General features: G+C 41.6%; 1 protein-coding gene across 7 annotated transcripts in view; it reads right to left on the bottom strand.

Moving 5' to 3' along the window:
- The window catches only part of USP28 (ubiquitin specific peptidase 28), a 68,411-nt gene extending 47,374 nt beyond the window's left edge, over positions 1-21,037 (bottom strand). For all 7 annotated transcript variants that reach the window (XM_080642675.1, XM_080642676.1, XM_080642677.1 and 4 more), the window contains exons 1-3: positions 20,835-21,037; positions 4,075-4,152; positions 3,185-3,317 (exon numbers count right to left, since the gene is read on the bottom strand). In XM_080642675.1, the coding sequence (XP_080498801.1) occupies positions 3,185-3,317; positions 4,075-4,152; positions 20,835-21,035 (412 nt within the window). In that variant the 5' untranslated portion in view covers positions 21,036-21,037. The remainder of the gene's footprint in view (positions 1-3,184; positions 3,318-4,074; positions 4,153-20,834) is intronic.
- Positions 21,038-22,221: the final 1,184 nt, after the last annotated feature.

Below are 22,221 nucleotides of genomic sequence, written 5' to 3'. Positions count from 1 at the left end.
TGCCCTTCTGTGTGTATTGCAGGAAAAAAAGTAAAAGCATTAACAAACCTAGATATACTCAAACTCTCACATGTTTACCAATGCAAAAAACCTAAACGAAACATTAGCAAACAGAATCCTGCTAATGTACAAAAAAAGATTCTATATTAAGACCAAGTTGAGTTCATTGTAGGAAACATTGAGTTAACATTAGAAAAGAGACCAGTAAAATTCATTATCTTAACATTTCAAGGAAGAAAATGATCATCTCAATAGATACAGAAAAAGTAGTTGATAACATTAAACCTCTATTCAAGCATAAAAACTCTAAACTAACTAGAAAGAGAATATCCTTAGGCTGAGAAAGAGTATCCATGAGAAGCCCACAGCACACTTTGTACTTAATGGTGAAATGTCAAACACATTTCCTTTAAAACCAAGACTAAGACAAAGATGTCCACTATCAAGGCTTTTGTTCAGTATGGTTCTGAAAGTTCTAGTCAGTGCAATAAGAAAAGAAAAAGTAGATTTTTTAAAAACATAAGAAATGGAAAATAAGAAAGCTGTCATAACTCATAGATAATGATCACCTACAAGAGAAACCCAAAATAATCTATAGACAACAGTTACAATTAATAAAATGTGGCTGAAAAAAGATCAATGTACAAAAGTTAAGTGAATTTCTATACATGAACAATGAAGAACATTTAATTTAAAAAGAAAAAAAACACAAAATTGTAGTAATCAAGATTGTGGGCTACTGGCATAAAGACAAACATACAGATCAAGGGAACAGACTTCAGTGGAATAGAAACAAACCTCATATTTATGGTCAAATGCTTTTCATGCACAGGTACAAAGATAATTCAGTAGAGAAAGACTATATTTTTAACAAATGGTACTGGAACAACTGGATATTTACACACAAAAGAATAACTTTAAACCCCTACTTCACACCATTTAAAAAAATGACCTTGTGACCACATGATAACAGCTAAAATTGTAAAACTGTTAGAAGAAAACACTGTAATTCTTTGTGATATTGGATTAAGCAATGGCATCTTAGAGATGACATCCAAAGCACAAACAACCAAAGAAAAAACTAGATAAATTTGACATCAAAATTTTTAAAAACCCACAAACCTTGGGCTTCAGAGGACACCATCAAGAATGCGAAAGGACAACACACAAGAGAAAATTTTTGCAAATCATGTAACCAGTAAGATACTATATACAGACTACCTAAATTATTCCTGCAACTAAATAATGAAAAAAACAAATAGCCCAATTTTTTAAATGGGCAAAGAATTTGGATAGACATTTTTTCGAAGAAGACATACAAATGGCCAATAACACATGAAAAGATGCTCAACATCATTAGCCATGCACATGTTACAAGAATCAAAATAGCTCACAGCAGCCTTGCTTATAATAGCAAAAAAAAATGTGAACCCCAAAGTTAATAAATACATAAACTGTAGTATATTCAGACCATGAAATGCTACACACCAGTGAAAATAAGTGAACTACAGTTATAACTTTCATCATGGATGAGTCTCCCAAAATATTGATTTAAAAAGATCACTATGTGCACCAAAGACATATCTATATACACATATATACATATATATATACACACACACAAGAATATTCGTACCAGCATTATTCAGAATAGTTCAAAATGACAAATAGACCAAATATCCATTAACACCATCTGACCCAGCTGATGGTTCCTTTCCCTTGGAAGCCTCCTTGGCTTCCACAGTACCACTCTCCTGGTTCTCTTGGTCTTCCTCTGACCTCCCCAGACCTCCCTTCACTGGGAGTGCTGGCTTGTTTAGTCACCGAACCTTTTCTCTTTTCTATACCGACTCCCTTGAAGAGTTCATCCAGTCCCATAACTTTACATACCATTTACAGGTTTATGATTCCAAGTTCTATCTATCTCCAGCGGATCTCTCCCCTGAACTACTATGTGGGTTTGCACTGCCTCTTTTTTTATATATCTATTTTTATTGATTTCAGGGAGAGAGAGAGATACAAACAACAACCATGAGAGAGAATCATCAATTGGCTGCCCCCTGAATGCCCCCTATTGGGGATCAAGCCCACAACCCGGACATGTGCTCTGACTAGGAATCAAACTGTGACCTCCTGGTTCCAAGATCAATACTCAACCACTGAGCCACATGGGCTGGGCTCCACTGCCTTTATGACACTCCACCTGAATGTCTAACAGGCATCCAAACTTAATATTCCCAAATCGATCACTTCATCTTACACCCCAAATTTGCTCCATCTACAGTTATTCCTATGTTGGATAAGTGCAACACCATCATTTCAGCTGCTTAGGAAAAAACCCTGGAGTCACCTTTAACTCCTCTCACACACCCCTTGTCTCCTCTGTAAGCAAAGCCCACATAGAAAGCACTTCTCACTCCTTAACCACTACATCCCAGTTCACCCAACAGTATCTGCAATAGCCTCCACACTGGTCCTGGGCTCCTTGCTCCGACCCATGCTCATTACCCACTACCCAACAGAGCAGCCAGAGTGACCTTAGAAAATGGGAACAGTTTACATCGCTCCTCGGCTCCAGATTCTCCAATGGCTGCCATCTAACTCAGAGGAAAGCCAAGCACTTATGCATGATCTGCCTCCTGTTCTCTCTACAGCCTCATCTCATATTGCTCTCCTCACTCACTAAGCCTCAGCTCTGGCCTCCTTGCTGCTCTTTAAGCAAACCAATGTATATTCCCATCCTAAGGCCTCACTTGACTTACTCACCCATTCTCAAAAGGCTCATCCTATTTCAAATCTAATCCTCAAAACTTTTTTCATTCCATCCTTTACTTTCTCTCTATGGTACTTAGCATGTCTGGTATGCTATATAATTTGTTTGTTCATCTCCCCTTGAAAAAGTAAGCAACACGAAGGCAGGGATTCTTATTAATTTTGTTCATCTTGTTTATTTTGTTCATCAGTGCCTGAAAGAGGGCTTGGCACATAGCAGGTGCTCATTAAAAAGTGTGAATGAATGAAGTCACAAAAGTGCTTACAATTGTGCCCGGCACATGGTAACGGTTTAATCATCAGTTATCATTACCATTATTTCCAAAGGGCTGATGTGGCAGATAGAAAAGTCACACACACTCATTTGTTATTTTTTGCAAGTTCAAGCAGGACTAAGACAGGATGTACTTACTTGCTAATGCTTCTTTGCTGGCAGCACTCCGCTCTACTTCAGATGGTTCTGTAGCAACAGTGTCTTGACTGGGCTCCTTCACTCTTTCATCTGTGAGAAGACTGACTGCCAGAGTGATGTCACCATTACTGGCCTAAGGAGAGGGAAAAAAAACTTCACAAGTAAAGCATCACAGCATTTAAAGTAAGTAGTGCGTTAATTTCTTGCTTGGTTATAACTCCTTACTACCTGGACACATACGGAGTAAGTCTAGGCATAAGTCTGGGGGCAGGGGTGGGGGGGTAGGGGGGTGGGATATGGTGGAGGATAGTAAGGCACTGTGCTTAAAACATATTCTGTAGGTGACCATACTTATAATTGTTTCTAATATTTTATTAGGGAAAACTTTGTAACATTTACAATAGTAGAGGGAATGTATAATTGAACCCATGTACCAAGGTAGTCATCTATTCTGCCTACTCTCTCCCAGATACTTTGAAGCAAATCTTAAGTATCGTATCAATTCATCAGTCAACATTTCAGAATGTATGTTTTAAAAAATATAACCCCTTAAGAGTAAGTAACAAGTTTTTAAGTAAACTTGTTTTTAAGTAAATTACTTCAAAGTTCCCTGACTCAAATATCTTTTAGTTTGTTTGAGTCAGGATCCATACAAAGTTTATACTGTGCAACTGGTTGATATGTTCATAAACCTCTTTTACCCTGTAGGATTTCCTGCACTGCAAGTCTCCTCCGTCCATTTACATGTTGAAGATACTGGGTTATTTGACCTGTAGAGCTCTGTCCCTACATACACTTTCATTTAGGCATTAAAATAGCTTGAATTGACATAACTACAATATGGACAACTGTTTTAAAGCCTGTTGACTAACAGAAGCCTTGAAACTAACCTTCAGAGCTTCTTGAAGGAAGGAAGGGTCCTGAATGCCCGTGATTTCTCTCAGCTGATTTAACAGCATTTGGCAGCTCTATGTTTGAAAAACAAAACAAAACAGCAGACAAATGTCAGTCAGAAAGTAAACCTGGATACATTTAAAGAGTATAAGCATCTTAACAAACCAGAGACTTTCCTCCAAGCAACAAGGTATTGACTGTTGTGGGGTCTAGTCTCTCAGAATATGCCCGGCTGTCATGCAGGTTACTTTGAGCTGAAAATAATTACAGCCTAACAAAATAGGAAAAGTTATCTTCCCCTTTCCCCCCTAAAGAGATTCAGATGAAAACTCTGCTTCAGGAAGGGAACCTGAGTATAATCACCATACTTGCTTTAGCACATGTGAATGAAGTGCAACCCATTGTTTCTGAGTCACCTAGCAAGAATTTGCTTGCTACTTTGTCCTCTACCTGTGAATTGCCTATCTCCCCTTAGGAATCCCAGACTCTTTTCCTTTCTTCTCCAAACTGGCATATCTGCCTCATTTTGCCTCAGTCTTTGGAATTTTCATGCCTATGTGAATATCTATGTGAATATTCTGTGTGCACGTATTAAAAATTGATCTTCTCCTGTTAATCTGCTGTATGTTGTCTGAATTATTCAATCAGCCAGAAGAACTAAAGGAAAAAGTGTCCCCAGCGCCAACACTGTCAAGACACATTCTAAAATGCCAAATCTATCACTCTCTTAAAAGCTTACTCATAGAAAATAACTGCAGAATATGACTAAACAGTAAAACTGGAAGAATACAAAACATTTAAATGTAATATTCTAGCCTTAAGGGATGCTTAAAGTGCCTCTGGTTTTTCCTTCTGTGAACAGTACATAAAGTAAGGAGGTCATACACGGAGTGCAGGGAATCTGCAGGGATGTGAAGATGTGCTATTTTAAGCTTCACTGCACATGCCATTTGTATGTGTCATTTTTTTTTTTTTTTTTTACTGACAATGTGTCTAACCATGTGATTAACAAATGATATCACCAACATCGTATTTCAAACTTTAGGTTTAATTGCTTAAATGAAAGCTAGAACTTTCTGAATTACAAATAAAATTCCAGGGGGACTACACTATGAAATGTTTTCTCTTCACTGATCTGAATCATGGAAAAACCTATCTTGTAGTAACTTCTGGCTACCTCAAGATCAGTTTATAACCCCTTTTCAGCCTTAACATCTTCACTGGAACATTCTGTCCTGTTTTGCACAGACAAAAGTTAACAAAAACAACTATTTACAAGTAAGCTCAATATAAACAATTGGCTGTCCAACTGAAGACAATGATCATTTAGATGAATATTGAAAACAAAATAGTTCAAATTTAATTCAGTAAGAATAAGTCTAATTTATACCATTCTTTTTTTTTTTTTAATATATTTTATTGATTTTTTACAGAGAGGAAGGAAGAGTGATAGACAGTCAGAAACATCTATGAGAGAGAAACATCGACCAGCTGCCTCCTGCACACCTCCCACTGGGGATGTGCCAGCAAACAAGTTACATGCCCTTGACCGGAATCGAACCTGGGACCTTTCAGTCTGCAGGCTGACGCTCTATCCACTGAGCCAAACCGGTTTTGGCTAATTTATACCATTCTTAAGGTTATCCCAGAATGAAGCCAGGCCTCAGTACTTACTGCTTCACCACTAACTGTCTTTCAGCTAGTAATACGTCAAGAGGCACTGCCCATTCTCTGCCGCTGTAACAGAAACAGTATCCTATGTTCCTCAACAGCTGCGGGCCCAGGGCAACATTTAAGTATCATGCAACTAGAAATAACTAAATGCAACACCCCTGTAGTCAAGTCTTTCTGTTCTAGTCCAGGCCACAGTCATAGGCTAGAAATGGAACCGACCCTGCTGAGACCAGCAGTCTTTGAGGCCGTGAGTCTTGTCAAAGGAAGTCACTGCCTGTGGACTGGGAGAGTGACTCTCAGACTAGCAGGTGTCCAGATTTAGCCTTGGCAAATGCTGAAAACACAAAGCATGTGATTTTTAGAAAAATAAATATTAAAAAGTTTTCTCCAAACTAACTCTAATTCCATTTAATTTTATTGGGTAAAGGTATGTGAATCTATACATCTTAATCATACTCAGTTTTCAAAGAATCAAAATCAACATACCCCAAAAAGAGGGGGAATAATTGGGAGAGGCAAATGAATAGAGCATTTAACCTACATCACATCTTCATCTTAAATTACTCTGTACATCAACTGACACTTAGGATTCACAGAAAAAAATCCCAACAAAAAGCAGTAAGTAACACAGGCTGCTTACTTTACCCAGGTGTTCTTCTAAACACTTCACATGTATTAATTAATTTAACTCAGAATGCCAATGTCAATCAGTGAAACATGGTATGCAAATATTAAATAATTTATTAATAATTATATTTGTCCATGGATTAAAGTCCCTTTCCCATTTTCCCACTTTGTAACAGGTAGCAGTGGACAGCAATACATCTAGAATAATACACCCAGGAAAGGAAAATACTCTTAGTTTCCCTTTTTTTAAAAAAAAATATATATACATATATATATTTTTTATTGATTTTTATAGAGAGAGGAAGGGAGAGGGATAAAGAGACAGAAACATCGATGAGAGAGGAAGTCATCCATTGGCTGCCTTCTGCACAGCCCCCACTGGGGATCAAGCCCGCAACCCAGGCATGTGCCCTGACTGGGAATCTAACTAGCGACCTCTTGGTTCCTGGATCAATCCTTAACCACTTAGCCACACCAACTGGACTTAGTTTCCCTTTTTTAAAGTTATTGGGTAGAGATGACTACTTTGTAATATCATTTCGTACAGCTCTAAGAATGATGTTATACATGTTAATTCAAATCTAAATTCCTATCTTGCTAGTTTTCAAAGATTCTACCCTGCACTACTTACTCAACCTTTTCTCCTACACCATCCCTTACCTCACAAACTCAATTGAAGTGTTTATGTTATTTCTAGTAATACCTCCTACATTTGATTGACCATGGAATGTTAACCTACTGTCAATGGTTAGGTTCATCTTTTTTTAAAAGTGTTATTGATTTTACAGGAAGAGGAAGGGGGAGAGAGAGAGAAAGAGAAACACTGATGGGTTGCCTCCCACACACACCCTGACTAGGGGCCGGGGATAGAATCTGCAACCCAGTTGCATGCCCTTGATTAGGAATCGAACCCAGGATCCTTCGATGCCTGGACCGAGGCTCTAACCACTGTGAAACACCAGCCAGGGTGCATGACTCAATCTTAATATTCAGCTAAACCTTATTTCTTAAATGGTAGCCACAACTAAAATCCTAAAAGTACTATATATTAAATGTTAATTTTATAGTAACACTAGAGGCCAGGTGCACGAAATTTGTGCACTTGGGGGTGTGTGTCCCCAGCCTGGCCTGTGCCCTCTCACAGTGCGGGAGCCCCGCGATTGATGGCCCCAAAGAGGTAGGCCCCGCCCACCCATCTGGGGCTCCTCAATGGATTGCTCCAAAGAGGTAGGCGGGAGCCAGGGGTCCTGCCTCTGTGCCGTGGGACCCCCAGGCCAGGCTGCGCTGTGAGCTGTTGGGCCCCACCTCCACACCGCGCACGCAGCATCAAGTACCCACCAACCTGTGCGTGCCCATTGCACACACAGCCTCCTGGTGATGGATTGTGGGATTGTGACAGCGTGAGGGCATCATGGCGTGAGGGGGTGATGACCACCTAGGCTATTATTAGTATAGATTCCAACCAAGAGCACTACGACCCTCTTGTATTATAACTAATAGTTTCTCCTGGGACTGCACAGGAAGCTGATTTAAATATTAACTTCACCACTATCATGCTGCTATATATAGTACACACCCAACAAGACAGGATAGAGCTTGTGCTCCAGTCATGATCAAGTCAAATAACTGGCAAGAGTCAACAGGTTTGCATTTCCTTAGATGAATTCACATTATTTTTGTAAAACAAAAAATACTCTTGCCTCAGCCTAGGTGGCTCAGTGGTCGAGCGTTGACACATGAACCAGGAGGTTATGGTTAAATTCTTAGTCAGGGGATATGTCCAAGTTGTGGGCTCAATCCCCGTCCGTGCAGGAGGCAGCCGATCAATGATTCTTTCTCATCATCGATGTTTCTCTCTTTCTCCCTATCCCTTCCTCACCAAAAGGTGGTGGATTCGATCCCCCATTAAGTGCCTGATTGATGTTTCTCACTTTGATGTTTCTCTCTTTCTCCCCCATCCTCTCTCTAAAATCAATTTAAAAAAAAAAAAAAACTAAGTACATATTGATAAATGTTCCTTTACTCCGAAGAACTTCCAAGGTGTGCCTAATAAAATTCCCTCCAAAATTAAAGATCTGGTTTTCTAATAAAAGAGTAATATGCAAATTGTCCATCACTCCAACACACAAGATGGCTGCCCCCATGTGGACACAAGATGGCCGCCACAAGATGGCCAGCAAGGGAGGGCAGTTGGGAGGGACCAGGCCTACAAGGGAGGGCAGTTGGGGGTGATCAAGACTGCAGGGGAGGGCAGTTAGGGGTGACCAGGCCAGCAGAGGAGGGAAGTTGGGGGTGACCTGGCCTGCAGGGGAGGGCAGTTAGGTATCAATCAGGCTGGCAGGGGAGTGGTTAGGGGGTGATCAGGCTGGCAGGCAGAAGTGGTTAGGGGCAATCAGGAAAGTAGGCAGGCGAGCAGTTGGGAGCCAGCAGTCCTGGATTGTGAGAGGGATCCCAGATTGGAGAGGGTGCAGGCTGGGCTGAGGGACACACACCCCTGTGCACAAATTTCGTGCACCGGGCCTCTAGTTTTAAAATAAAACTTAAGTACCCAAGAAAAGCAAAATAATAATTTTAGGCGTTAAAGAAAATATATAGCAACAACTCCAGAAATCCAGTCTAGACAACAGGGTCTTAATGTATGCTGAGATTGCCACTAATCTTTCCAACTTCCACAAAACAAGAACAGTCCACAAAAACCCTGGTGCTTTTTCCATTTTTCTTCCAGCAACAACTCTATGTTGGTCCAATTTACTGATAAAGCAGAAAGCTAACATACAAACAAGAAAAAAATTCTGAGATGACCTAAATTAAAACCACAGAGGACAGAGGAGACAGGACAGTGGCCGGCTCATAGCTGTGGACCAGCTTTGACTAACGGCTGCTCACATTCCGGTATATCTGCTGGAATTTAGGATTAATTTCCAGGTGGTTATAATCCACAGGAGTGGACACTTCTTCCTTACAGACTCTGTTACACCTATCCCAGAACTAGCCTCTTACCTTCTCCCATCCCTTGTCTAGAGCTAATGTAAATCCTTTCAGGAGGGCTTAGATCTTTCTCTCCCCACCCCCAGGGATGTATAAAAACATTGCAAAGCTCCAGGATGATGGACATGTCCTCACGTAGCCATTCTGCTGTGGTTGGTTTATACTCCATGCCCCAAGACGGGCCTCTTTTCCTTTATTTATTTACTTTTTTGGCTCCCAATGACCTGATATACCCTTTTATTTAAAAACACTTCAGCAGTAGAAGTTAAGATTCTTTGTTTGACAGTGAGTGCCATAAGGCTATGACTCTCTAAAAATGACAAATAGCAGTTTTTTGTGGACCCAACTAAATCCCCTGAAACAGGGTACTCAATCGATAACTTATGTTAATGATGCAAAAAGTCATTTGAAAATGACTGTTTAGTCACTCATATGGTATAGAGAGGTTTAAGTTGGAATTAAAAGAAAAAAAAGGAGCCCAGCTGGTATGGCTCAATGGGTGAGCATCAATTTAGAACCAGGAGGTCACAGTTCAATTTCCAGTTAGGGCATATGCCCAGGTTGGGAGCTCAATCCCCAGTAGAGGGCATGCAGGAAGCAGCCGATCAATGATATTGATCATTGATGTTTCCTCTCCCTTCCTCTCTGGAACCAATAAAATATTTTTTAAAAAGAGGAACTAGTTTATTTTTAAATTTTCTCATCTCTTTTCCTCAAATGCACTGAGTAAGAAATTCCAACAATATAAAAAGATATAAAATGAATAGAAAATTTACCTCTTCTTTTCATCCCATTCCCATTTACCAGGAGTAACTGTTACTAATAGTTTCTGATATATCTTTCCAAAACTGGTCTATGCACATGAATATATCTTCACACTATCCATCATGTCCTGCATCTTGCCTGTTTCTTACTTTAGAGGACATTAAGACAACATTTTTTCATTTCTTTGACTACATGACCAAACCAAATACAAATTAGGTTGGGAAGCAGGTACAATAGGTAATTTGAAATGGATCCTCAAAGATTAAAGAAAATGCCATTTTTAGCAATATATTGCTAAGGTTAATTGAGAAACTAGGAAAGTATGAGGAAAGAGTTAAGAAATCAAATTTACATGCTTAGAGTTTTAGAAACCTAACGACAGTAAAATTTTAAGTTATTATTAGGTGGGCCTCAGTGTGTAGTTTCCACTTTTGATAAATAACAGGGATCAGAGAAGTGACGTGCGATTAGATTAGAAAGGGTACTAAACGTCAGGATGAGACTTGACCTGATAAACAATGGAAAATCATTACAGGTTCCTCAGCAGGAAAGAAATTGGGGGGTGGGGGGGTGGACCTTAAGGCAGTGGTCGGCAAACTCATTAGTCAACAGAGCCAAATATCAACAGTACAATGATTGAAATTTCTTTTGAGAGACGAAAACCGGCTTCTGCACATGGGCCACGAAGTTTCAATCGCACTGTACGTGCACGCCCGCACGTGGTATTTTGTGGAAGAGCCACACTCAAGGGGCCAAAGAGCCGCATGTGGCTCGCGAGCTGCGGTTTGCCAACCACTGCCTTAAGGGAATTAATCTAGAACATGTAACAACTAGTTTAAAGTGGGATGAAACTAGGGGAAGAAAGCTTAACTAGAGTTACAGGGCTACTGAATAAGCCAGTGTGATGAGACAGGTAGGATGCTGGTCGGAAAAAAATGGAAAGGGAGTGTATATTCTAAACATCTCAAATATTAGTCAAATATTTGAATATGGATGCCTAAGGGAATGCTATTGCCAACATAAAATAAAAGCAGTAAGAAAACCAACCAATGTAATATACCACACTAACAGAATGAAGGAGGGGAAAACACAAGATCATCTTGAATGATGCAGAAAAGGCATTTGACAAAAACCAACAGGGAACTAGGAATAGAAGGGAATTTCATCAACATGATAAAGGGCCTTTACTAGTCACAATAGTCACAAACAGAAACAACTCTCAGCTGACATCATATCAATGTGAAAGACTGAAAGTTTCCCCATTGGAATCAGGAACAAAACAAGAATGCCCACTTTCACCAATGCTATTCAACACTGTGCTGGAAGTTCTAGCCAGAGCAATGAGGCAAGAAAAATAAAAGACATCAAATTGAAAAGGAAACCATAAAACTATCTCTATTCACAGATGACATAATATATAAAATCCCGAAGAATCCACGAAAAAGTTATTAGAGCTAATAAACAAATTCAGTAATTTCACAGGAAAAAAGATAAACATGCGAAAATCAGTTTATAAAGCAGTAATGAACAATCTGAAAAATTAAGTAAACAATTCCATTTACAACTATCCAAAAGAATAAAATACCTAGGAATAAATTTAACCAAGGAAGTAAAATTCTATACATTGAGAAGTACAAAACATTGAGACAGAAGTTAAAGGAAACCTAAATAAATGGAAAGATATCCAGGTTCCTTGACTGGAAGACTGGATTAGTCAGATTTCTCCAGAGAAACAGAACCAATACGGGATGTGTGATTGTGATTGTGATTGTGTGTGTGTGTGTGTGTGTGTGTGTGTAAAGGAACCCTGGATTCTCAGTTTCCTGTGTGTAGGGGTAAATTAATGTATTGTAAGGAATTGGCTTTTGCAATTATGGAGGCTGAGAAGTCCCAAGATCTGCAGTTAGCAAGCTGGAGACCTCAGAGGGAGAGTGAGTGGTGTCATTCCATTTTAAGTTAGAAAGCCTGAGAACCAGGAAAGCTGATGGTATAAGTTCCAGCGTGAGAGCAGAAAACTGATGTCCTAGCTCCGTGGTCGGCAAACTGTGGCTTGTGAGCCACATGCGGCTCTTTGGCCCCTTGAGTGTGGCTCTTCCACAAAATACCACGGCCTGGGCGAGTCTATTTTGAAGAAGTGGCGTTAGAAGAAGTTTAAAAAATTTGGCTCTCAAAAGAAATTTCAATTGTTGTACTGTTGATACTTGGCTCTGTTGACTAATGAGTTTGCCGACCACTGTCCTAGCTCAGCAGTCACGTGAAGTTCCTCTTAACCAGCCTTTTTGTTATTCAGGTCTTCAATTGATTGATGAGGCCCATAGACATTTGGGAGGGCAACTGATTCAAATGTTAATCTCATCCAGAAGCACCCTTACGTACAAAATAATGTTTGAGCAAATGTCTGGGCACCTCACAGCTCTGTTGACACACCAAAGTAATCATCACGAAGATTTAATATTGTTAAGACAGAAATACTACCCAAAGTGATCTACAAATTCAATGCAATTCTTATCAAAATTTCCAACGGCCTTTTTTTTTTTTTTTTCTTCAGAAATGGCAAAGCTGATCCTCAAATCCATATGGAATTTCAATGGACTCTGTATAGTAAAAACAATATTGAAAAAAGAATAAAGTTGAAGTCTCACATTTCTTGATTTCAAATATTACTACAAAGCTACTGGCATAAAGAAAGACATATAGACCACTGAATTCAATTAAGAGTTCCAACAAACTCCATACATCTGGTCAACTGATTTTTGACAAGGGTCCCAAGATCATATAATGGGGAAAAATAGTCCCTTCAAAAAATGGTGCTTAGGACAAGTAGACATCCACATGCAAAAGAGTAAAATTAGACCCCCTAACTTACACAAAAACTAATTTAAAATGGATCAACAACTTAAATATAAGAGCTAATCCTATAAAACTCTTAGAAGAAAACATAAAGGTATATCTTCATGATCTTGGATTTGGCAATAGATTCTTAGATATGGCACCAAAAGTTTGAGCTACAAAAAAAACAGGTAAGCAGGACTTCATCAAAATTAAAAACTTGTGCATAAAGGATATTACTAAGAAAGTGAAATGGCAACCTACAGGATGGGAGAAAATATTTTCAAATCATAATTCTGGTAAGGGTCTAGTACCCAGATTATATTAAAAAAAAACTCTCATAGCCCTGACCGCTTTGGCTCAGTGGATAGAGCGTCAGCCTGCGGACTCAAGGGTCCCGGGTTCGAATGCGGTCAAGGGCATGTACCGTGGTTGCAAGTACATCCCCAGTAGGGGGTGTGCAGGAGGCGGCTGATCGATGGTTCTCTCTCATCGATGTTTCTAACTCTCTATCCCTCTCCCTTCCTCTCTGTAAAAAATAAAAAATATACATATATAAAAACAGAAACAACTCTCATAATTCAAACAACCAAGAACAAACCAACCCAATTCAAAAATGGGCAAAGGACTGCTTTTCTGCCGCAGCAGCCACTGAGAAGCAGCAGCCATGGCTCTGCCCTACTACCCCAGGGCTGTTGGCCTCAACAAGGGCCACAAGTGACCAAGAACATGAGCAAGCTGAGGCTCAGCCACCGCTGCAGGTACCTCAATAAGCACACAAAGTGCATGTAGAACATGATTCGAGAGGTGTGTGGCTTTGCCCCCTATGAGCAGCATGCCACGGAGATACAAGCAGGTCCTGAAGTTCATCAAGAAAAGGGTATGGCCCTAACCAGTGTTGTTCTGCAAGGCGCATACAGAAAGCAACCAACCGATGTGACCCTCTCACATCAATGTTTCTCTCTCTGTCTCTCTCCCACCTCCCTCCCTCTCTTCTACTCTCTCTAAAAATCACTGGAAAGATATCCTCCAGTGAGGATTAACAACAACAACAACAAAAGAAGAGGATGCAGACACATATTCACACCAAGAAGAAGAGAGAGGAACTGAAGAATGTCCTTTCGTCCATGAGGAATGCAGCAGCTAAGAAGGTCTGAATCCCATCCCCTATGTGTGTAATAAAACTTGTTCAGAAACCTGAACTTCCTAGGTGGCATTGGGAATAGAGGTGGCATCTGGTCCATTATCTGGTTGAGACTCCCTCCTGGAGCACAGTGATGTGAGGCATGGTGGTGGCACAGAAAGAAGCAACGAACAGGCAGTACTGACAATGGTTTTTAATCATAATTCAGTAAGTTCGTGTATGCCAGAAAAAAAAAAAAATGGGCAAAGGATTTGAATAGACATTTTTCCAAAGAAGATATACAAATGGCCAATAAGCATATGAAAAGATACTTAACAACATTATTAGCCACTAGGAAAATGCAAATAAAAACTACAATGAGCCCTGGCCAGTCTGACTCAGTGACTAGAGCATAGGCCCACAGACAGAAGGGTCGCAGGTTCAATTCCCAGTCAAGTGCAGGTATCTCAGTTGTAGGTTCAATATCCAGCCCAGTCGAGTCTGTCAGGGCACGTGGGGAAGGCAACCAGTCGATGTGTTTCTCTCACATCAATGTTTCTCTCTCTCTCTCTCTCTCCCTCCTTCCCTCCCTCCACTCCTCTCTCCATTACACTCTCTCTCTAAAGGTCAATGGAAAAATATATTGAGTGAGGATTAAAAAAAAAACACAAATGAGATACCACTTCACACACATGAGAATGGCCATTATAAGACAAACAAACAACAAAAATGGAAAATAAGTGTTGGGTGAGGATGTGGAGAAACTAGAACCCTTGTGCATTCTGGTGGGAATATAAAATGGTACAGCTGCTGTGGAAAATAGTTTGGCAATTCCTGGGGCAAAAAGTTAAACATAAAGTTACTAAATGACCCAGCAATTTTATGTCTAGGTATATACCCAAAAGAATTGAAAACAGATACTCAAAAACTTGTATAGGAATGTTCATAGCAGCTCTATTCATAACAGCCAAAAGGTTGGAAATGTCCACCAATGGAAAATTGGATAAGTTAAGAGTACACAGAGTAGAATATTACTCAGTCATTAAAAGAAATGAAGTACTGATAGATGCTATAACTTAGATGAATCTCAAAAACATTATACTAAGTAAAAACAGCCAGACACAAAAGATCACATATTGTATGATCCCATTTATATGAAATATCCAGAACAGGTTAAAGCAGAAACAGAAAGCAGATTGGCACTGCCAGGGGCTGGGGAATGGGGAGTGACTACTTAGTGAATATGGGTTTTCTTTTGGGGTGATGAAAATATGTTGGAACTAAATAGAAATGGTGCTGCACAATATTGTGAATATACTAAATGTCACTGAGTTATACATTTCAGTTAATTTTATATGTATTTCACCTCAACTGAATAAAAATCGAGAGATTTGTGTTTGCTCATGTACATGCACATGCTACACACACACACAAAATAAGAAAAAGAACACTAGGAAAGTACTAACTTGGGCAGTAATGTTAAAAAAAAAAAATATTTGTTTAGGACATCACAAGTTTAAACTGACTACCAGCCATCACGTAGCATGTTACTAGCACCTATTCACACAGATCTTCATATGTCCAGTACTTCGACCTCCCCTTTTATTTAGAAATAGCACTATGTAGTCCAGATTCCACAGATTCCAGCACACACTAGAGCAACTCTCAATTTTTCCAAGCATCAAATGTCCACATCTGTAAAATAAAATACAGCATTAGCTTTAACAGACCCGGTGTGACTATCGAATTAAATAACACATACAGGAATTGTTAATAAAATTTAAAATGATATATAAATGTAAAATTTTGTGACCTGCCCATCCAAAGGTTGTAGGGAAAATACTGATATCCTAGGAGAAAATTAACTGTGCCATGGGTTTTGGTTTTAAGTATTAGCTGTGTCACTTTGCAAATTCTACTTCCCAGTCACACTAACTTTTACTTCATGGGGTTGCTATATAGGTTCAATGACAACATATGTTGAAGTGCTTCATAAATTGTCAAGTGGTAGTCAGAAAGCTTGGCTTTAGAAAGGCACGAATGGCAGTGGGGGAAGTCAATGGCTTTAAGTCCCAGCTCTGCTACTTAGAATTTAATCTTGAGTAAGAGTAAGCCACATTTTTTATATGCAATAAGGAGGCAAACAGACTTCAGCTTAAAATCTCATATTAGGCCCTCATTAGCTATATTAATATCTGAATTTGAGTTTCCTCATCAATAATAAGGTACAATAATTCATACCTTGAAGGGTTTTTGTAAATATTAGAAATGTACAGAAAGTGCTTAAGGCAGTAACTGGCAAATGGCCGATGCTATTACTACAAGTATATATCCCCTTGCCTATTACAATAAGTGTGGGAAAGTAACTATGCAGCAAATACTTATGGCCAAGGAAGCTGACATACAAGTGTAAATGTTCAACAAGCATTTCCAAAAAGAGGGGTAGAAGAGTACAAATGCAGACAGGGAAGCAGTTAATAAAAGGACAGTAACAGCCAAGAAAGCAAACAGGCCCATAGCAGAGAAAGATGAAAGAACAACATACAGGGCCAAAGGAGGAGAGCTCAGGAAGTAAGGCAGCCGTAAAATCAAATGCCAAAATAAGTATCAACAAACAAGTGGCAATAAGGAATCACTGCAAATGAAAGCATGAGAATGGGACTCCAAGGGTACTTGAATAACTAAAGGAAAATAGTAATAGGAATCACTACAGAAAGACCACTGATTTGACCAGAAGGTGATCAGTCGCTGGTTACTTCCGACAGGTGTGTTTCATTTGCTAATGACAAATACTAAAAGCCTACTACTGGCAAGGCTCTGGTTGGGCAGCCTGGGGCATGCTGATAACATAAAACTACTCATTGCCCTACAATCGAACCTTCTGCTGCAGGCCTCTCTGCAGGACTATGGGCAATCACCCTCTTCTTGATGGAGCCTGGACTGGTCCCCACAGCCCAATCCTAACTGGGCTTTTGCACAACCTGTTGCTGCTACCTCACTGTGGAATCTGGCAACCAATTTGCCTCAGCCTCAGGGCTGTGCCTCCTATCAGCCAAGAGCTATTACACTGTAATTGGAAAAACACTTTAAAAAAGAAACGGAATTTAAAACCTGTTCAAAAAGTAAACAAAATAAAAGAAAGGAGGTAGACAAGGGCAGAAGAGAATTTTGTTGCTCTTATTTTGAGGATTGGGGATATGTATTCATAGCTGAATGGACCGTGGGAATTCTGTGGAGTAGGACCGAGCTTCCCCAAGTTTATCACCCAGGAATCTTGTCAAAAGGTAGTTTCTGATTTAGGAGGTCTAGGGTGGAGGCCCAAACAGTGGTGTGATGATTCAGAGAGCTTGCTTATCTCCTTGGTAACAATACTCCCACTGTGGCAATTTCAAGCTACCAACATGAGGTCACCAAGCAGCGTTGGGAAGAGATGTATACAATCAGGTGGAGACGCAGTAAAAGCTGGCTCCAGCACATCCACATTGCTATATTTCTAACAGACACTTAGGTGATACAAATGCTGCTGGTCCATGGACCATATTTTGAGTCTAAAGGGAGAAGATAACAGTAAAGGGATTAGGCTAGGATAAAGGAGATGTGAGATGATTGGGACAGTAGGGAGAGACAGCATCTAGATCAGGGTTTCTCAAGCTCAGTGTTACTGACATTTTGGGCCAGACAAGTCTGTGTTAGGGGGTTATCCCTGTACATTGTTGGATGTTTAGCAGCATTCCTAGCTGTCACCCACTAGATGCCAGCATCCTCCTCATCCAATAGTCACAATCAAAAAGGTCTCTGGACACCAGTGATCTAGATTCATCTCTAACAAATGAAGGAAGAAGGAATGGGTACCTCTTCCGCTGAGAAGAGACATTGAAGAGGGGGTGGGGAAAACACCAAACCATGAGACAATGAGCTCTCTTTAGATGTCAGCAAGCTCAATCAAGTAGGAAAAAAAGGTTAACTGTTTAGAAAGAGTGCAAGGAGGATTGAAAGTTTAAAATACCAGAAAGTTCTAGAGAATAGAAAGGTTCTGACCCAAGACAATGGGTCCAACAACAAAGAAGTAGAATCAGGGATATCTTTGGCTCTTGGGAGTCAGAACTGCCTGGGTTCAATTCTGGATGTACCACTTACCAGCTGGGTGACCTTGAGCAAATTATTTAACAAGTATAAGCCTTCTCATAAGAAAACTTCCTAGGGTAGTCATAAGTACTGAAATAATACATGGTAAGTTCTGAGCACAAGGTCTGGTACACAGTACATGCTCAATGTTAACTACTATTATCAACATCATTTATTTTCCTTGAAAAATATATCTGCTTCACTTGGCTATTGCTTTAAATTTCTCTGATGAAACAAAACACATGGAAAGATCTGAGGCACTATTTGTTGATGTGCTTTACAAATACTATACTCATTGTGTAAGCAGAAACTTTGTAGCTGAGGAGGCATGAGAGTTGTAAAAGCCAACCAAGCATTCATTTACTGATGCTCCAAAAATCACAATGAATGAGACAAGGTAAAAGGGAATGAAAAGCCAATAAACCCAGGGAAAACAAGAAGTTAAATTTTCACTGCAGCTGGCAGGTTTTCATAGAACTCCAGTTAGCACAGAGAATGTGTGATGAACCCTAGTACAGCCGCCAAGGATGACAGGTTTATAAGAACCAACCTGACTTCAAGTTGTTCATCCTATAATAATAGTGACTGTTGCTGCTGGGTTTTTATCTAAGTCAAGAACTGATTAAAATACAGAATCTATTAAGTAATCCCTTTAGATACTCAAATAACATTCTGCAGTGTGGAGGATTTAGAATTATCAGTGTTCTCTTTTAGGTTTGAGTAGATACTGAAAACCTATTTCAAGAGTACTACATTTTCCCCTTACTAAAATTCTTGTGAGGTTAAGGAAGGTTCTGTCTGTCCCATGTACAACTGACCAACAAGGGATGGGAAGCACTCCGGGTTTAAGTAGTTTCTCAATGTCTGTGGAGGAAAGCTCTTCTTGATGAGAACAATTAAAGATCCTCCAAGGGAAATGTAGAATGCTACGGAGAATTCAAAATGAAGTCCATTCTAACATGAAACTTATCAAGATGAGGATATAAGATCCCCATATAAGATTCCGTCAACCTAGCCTGCTGACTTCAAGCATTTTACATCATCAACAAAAGAACAAAAGCAAAAAGGGCAAACACTATCAAGCATACCAAGCTTATCATCTGCCTGTATGGGGCAAAACACTGGGAAGAACAGTTAATGTCATCACTGTGCAGGTCGCCAGGAACCAGGGTACTGCAGCCAACCACAGCCAGCGGATTTCCAAGCTTTCCAAAAATAGCTATGACTTACGAACAAGTGCTCATCAAACACCTCACAGACAACAGTCTCAAATAGATAGTGATGAGATGGTGGTCACTTCTCAAACTGTGGCAAAGGGGAATGAAGATGCCAATGATTAACATGCACGTGGTCTCAACTAACAAGAGTCCTGAGAAATGTAAATAACTTGCTCTCCCTTAAAATAGTCTCTTCTCTAAATCAACGCCACTGTCTCAAAACTAAGATTTTTTCCCCCCACCTGTTTTCAGTCACTACCCTAAAAACGAATAGAATTGATCTCTGAAAGCAGAGAAAATCCTGACTCGGGTGCCAGCAGGCACTGGGGAACACCTAACAATGCTATTTTCATTAGAAAGCAGCATACTTTCATTTCGAAGCCCAGGACGCAAAGGTATCTTTTACTCCAGAAGTTTTAAGAGGAAGTGTGTCCACCTTCTACGCTACTGGCCCTCTGAGTGCATGAAAAGAGTAAAAAGGTATCAAAGGTTTCTGGCGTGGAGGCATCTGACAGCTCTGTGTTGTAAATATTTTATGAAATTCCTCACTTCCAAACTCGCATCTGAATACTCGGCACAAGTTTCCCATTTTGCCTTGGGAGGGGCGATGAGGAAGCGTGAGGTTTTAACATTCCAGAGTCACATCAGAAGACATTCTCAAATTGCCCATTTTCAAGTTTCTGCACACAAACGTTAGCCTTTGGATTTTCTCCCAAACCAGCCTTCTTTTCCTCTCACCACCTGAGCCCAGGAACCCTAGTGCTGCTTGGGATCTTCTCAGACACCAGAATAGGAACACGCCACCCGCATGCCTACGACTCGGCGCGATGCCCCCTCCTTCAAACCCGGCGATGAACGCTACCCCTGCGGCCGCTGCTGGGAGGGAGGAGGCTCTAAGAAGCGTGGCTGGCGGCGAGGGCGCGGGAGGGTCGCTAGGACCCGGCCTCTCCCCGGTGCTGATAAATGCCGGCTTTCAGTTAACTTCTCCCGGGGTGAGACTCTCTAAGGCAGCCCCGCCACAAAGCAGATTTTAAAATAGAAACAAAGTGCAAAGACCACCAAAGCCGCCCCTGGAAGTTCCTCAGCCCCGGTCGCGGCCCGGGGCGTTCTCCCCAGAGACCGCGGTGCAGACAACCCCGTGCCCGCCTTCATGCTTCGTTTCCCAAAACATCTAATGCCCCTCGTTCGGCGACGGAACCCAAGCCCAGAAAAGACTCCAGCCTCCTCCCGAGCCCCTTCCCCGCGCTCGCCCACGCCCACGGTCCGCGGGGGCCTCTCGGCCCCCGCCCCGCGACCAGCCCGCAGGCCGCCGCCCGCGCCGCTCCCACCCTAGCCCCGCAACCCTCCTCTCCCCGACCCGGAGCCCGCCTCGCCGGCGCCCGGCTCCCCTCGCCGCCACGTAGCCCACCGAGCCGTGGCCATCGGCTGCTCCGGCCGCGTCGTCCTGCTGCAGCTCCGCAGTCATGGCCGGGTCACCGGCCTCCCGCCACCTCCGCCAGTGTTGCCTCGCAGGAGGAGGAGGAGACGGAGACCCTGCCACGGCCACCGCCTTCGCCCCAGCGCGCGCCGGAGGCTCCGCCCACACGCCCGCCACCGCCCCACCCATCATCCCGCTCCGGCCCCGCCTCCGCCTCCGCCTCCGCCTCCGCCCGAGCGCGTTCCGGGGCGCTCTGCGTGCCCGCGCACAGCCGGCTTGACCCCGGCGTCGGCCACGTGACCCCAGCCCCGCCCATAGCTAGAGGTCAGAGTCGCCACTCAGGGAGGTTATGTTCTGGCGGGGGTGCCCAGGACATGGTTTTCGGACGAGGGCATCTGCGTCCCGCGCTCCTTCTCCGTTCTCTGCTTCCAAAATATGCTCATTTCTAGGACCCACCACCCGCTCAGCCTTCCCCTCCGAGGAGTTAAAGCTGCTCCCCAATTTGGGATCCTGTCTAGGGACAGCGTAAATAAAGGGTTTCCCATCTGGTCACATAGCCATTCCTAAATCCAGCGACACGAAAAATTATTAATCATCTTTTAAAAAAGGAGAGACAAGTTGAATGAGCGGCCTTCCTAAACTTAACCAAACTTCTGTTCACTGGTGCCCAGCGTGGTGCCTAACACTGGCATGAGCATGGGCAGTATGGATAGTAGCCACTAGGTGTTTTGTCACCAAAAAGGATGGGGTGGGGGGAGCAGGGGTTGCAACTCAGTGCCTACAGACCCGGCCAGCCACGTGCACACGCTGCACTGCTGCCGGGATGGAAAGGAACTTAACAGAGGGGAGGAAGTTAAGGAGAGAGGCATTTGCAACCATAGAGCCTGATGTAAGCTTAGTTCTTTCTGCAGGGTTCTCTGGATGGCCGAGCTGGAGAACTGCTCCCAGGAGCGCTAGTTCCAACTACAGTCCCTCCCACCGATCTTGTTACTTTAAAGTCTTAGTCCAAATATGTATCTGGAGCAAGTGCACAAAAACCCTACTGGGACCCAAGTCCATTAAGTCTAGTGCCTATGTGTTTTTCCATGTATTGCTTCAGGTCTTATATTCAAGTCTTTAATACTTATTGAGTTAAGTTTTGTGTATGGTGTCAGTGGCTTCCAATTTTCTCAACATCATTGTATAGTTGGAAGTCAGGGAGTGTGATACTTCCAGCTTTGTACTTTTTTCTCAGGGTTGCTTTGGCTTATTGGGGTCTTTTGTGGTTCCATATAAATTTTAGGAGTATTTGCACTAGTTCTGTGAAAAATGCCACTGGGATTTTGATGGGGATTGCATTAAATCTGTATATTGCTTTAGGCAATGTGGCCATTTTAAC

Source organism: Plecotus auritus, assembly GCF_963455305.1.
Source record: "Plecotus auritus genome assembly, chromosome: 9".
Taxonomy (NCBI): Eukaryota; Metazoa; Chordata; class Mammalia; order Chiroptera; family Vespertilionidae; genus Plecotus; species Plecotus auritus.
Note: the sequence above shows the minus strand (reverse complement) of the source record. Positions and strands in the feature narration are given on the sequence as shown.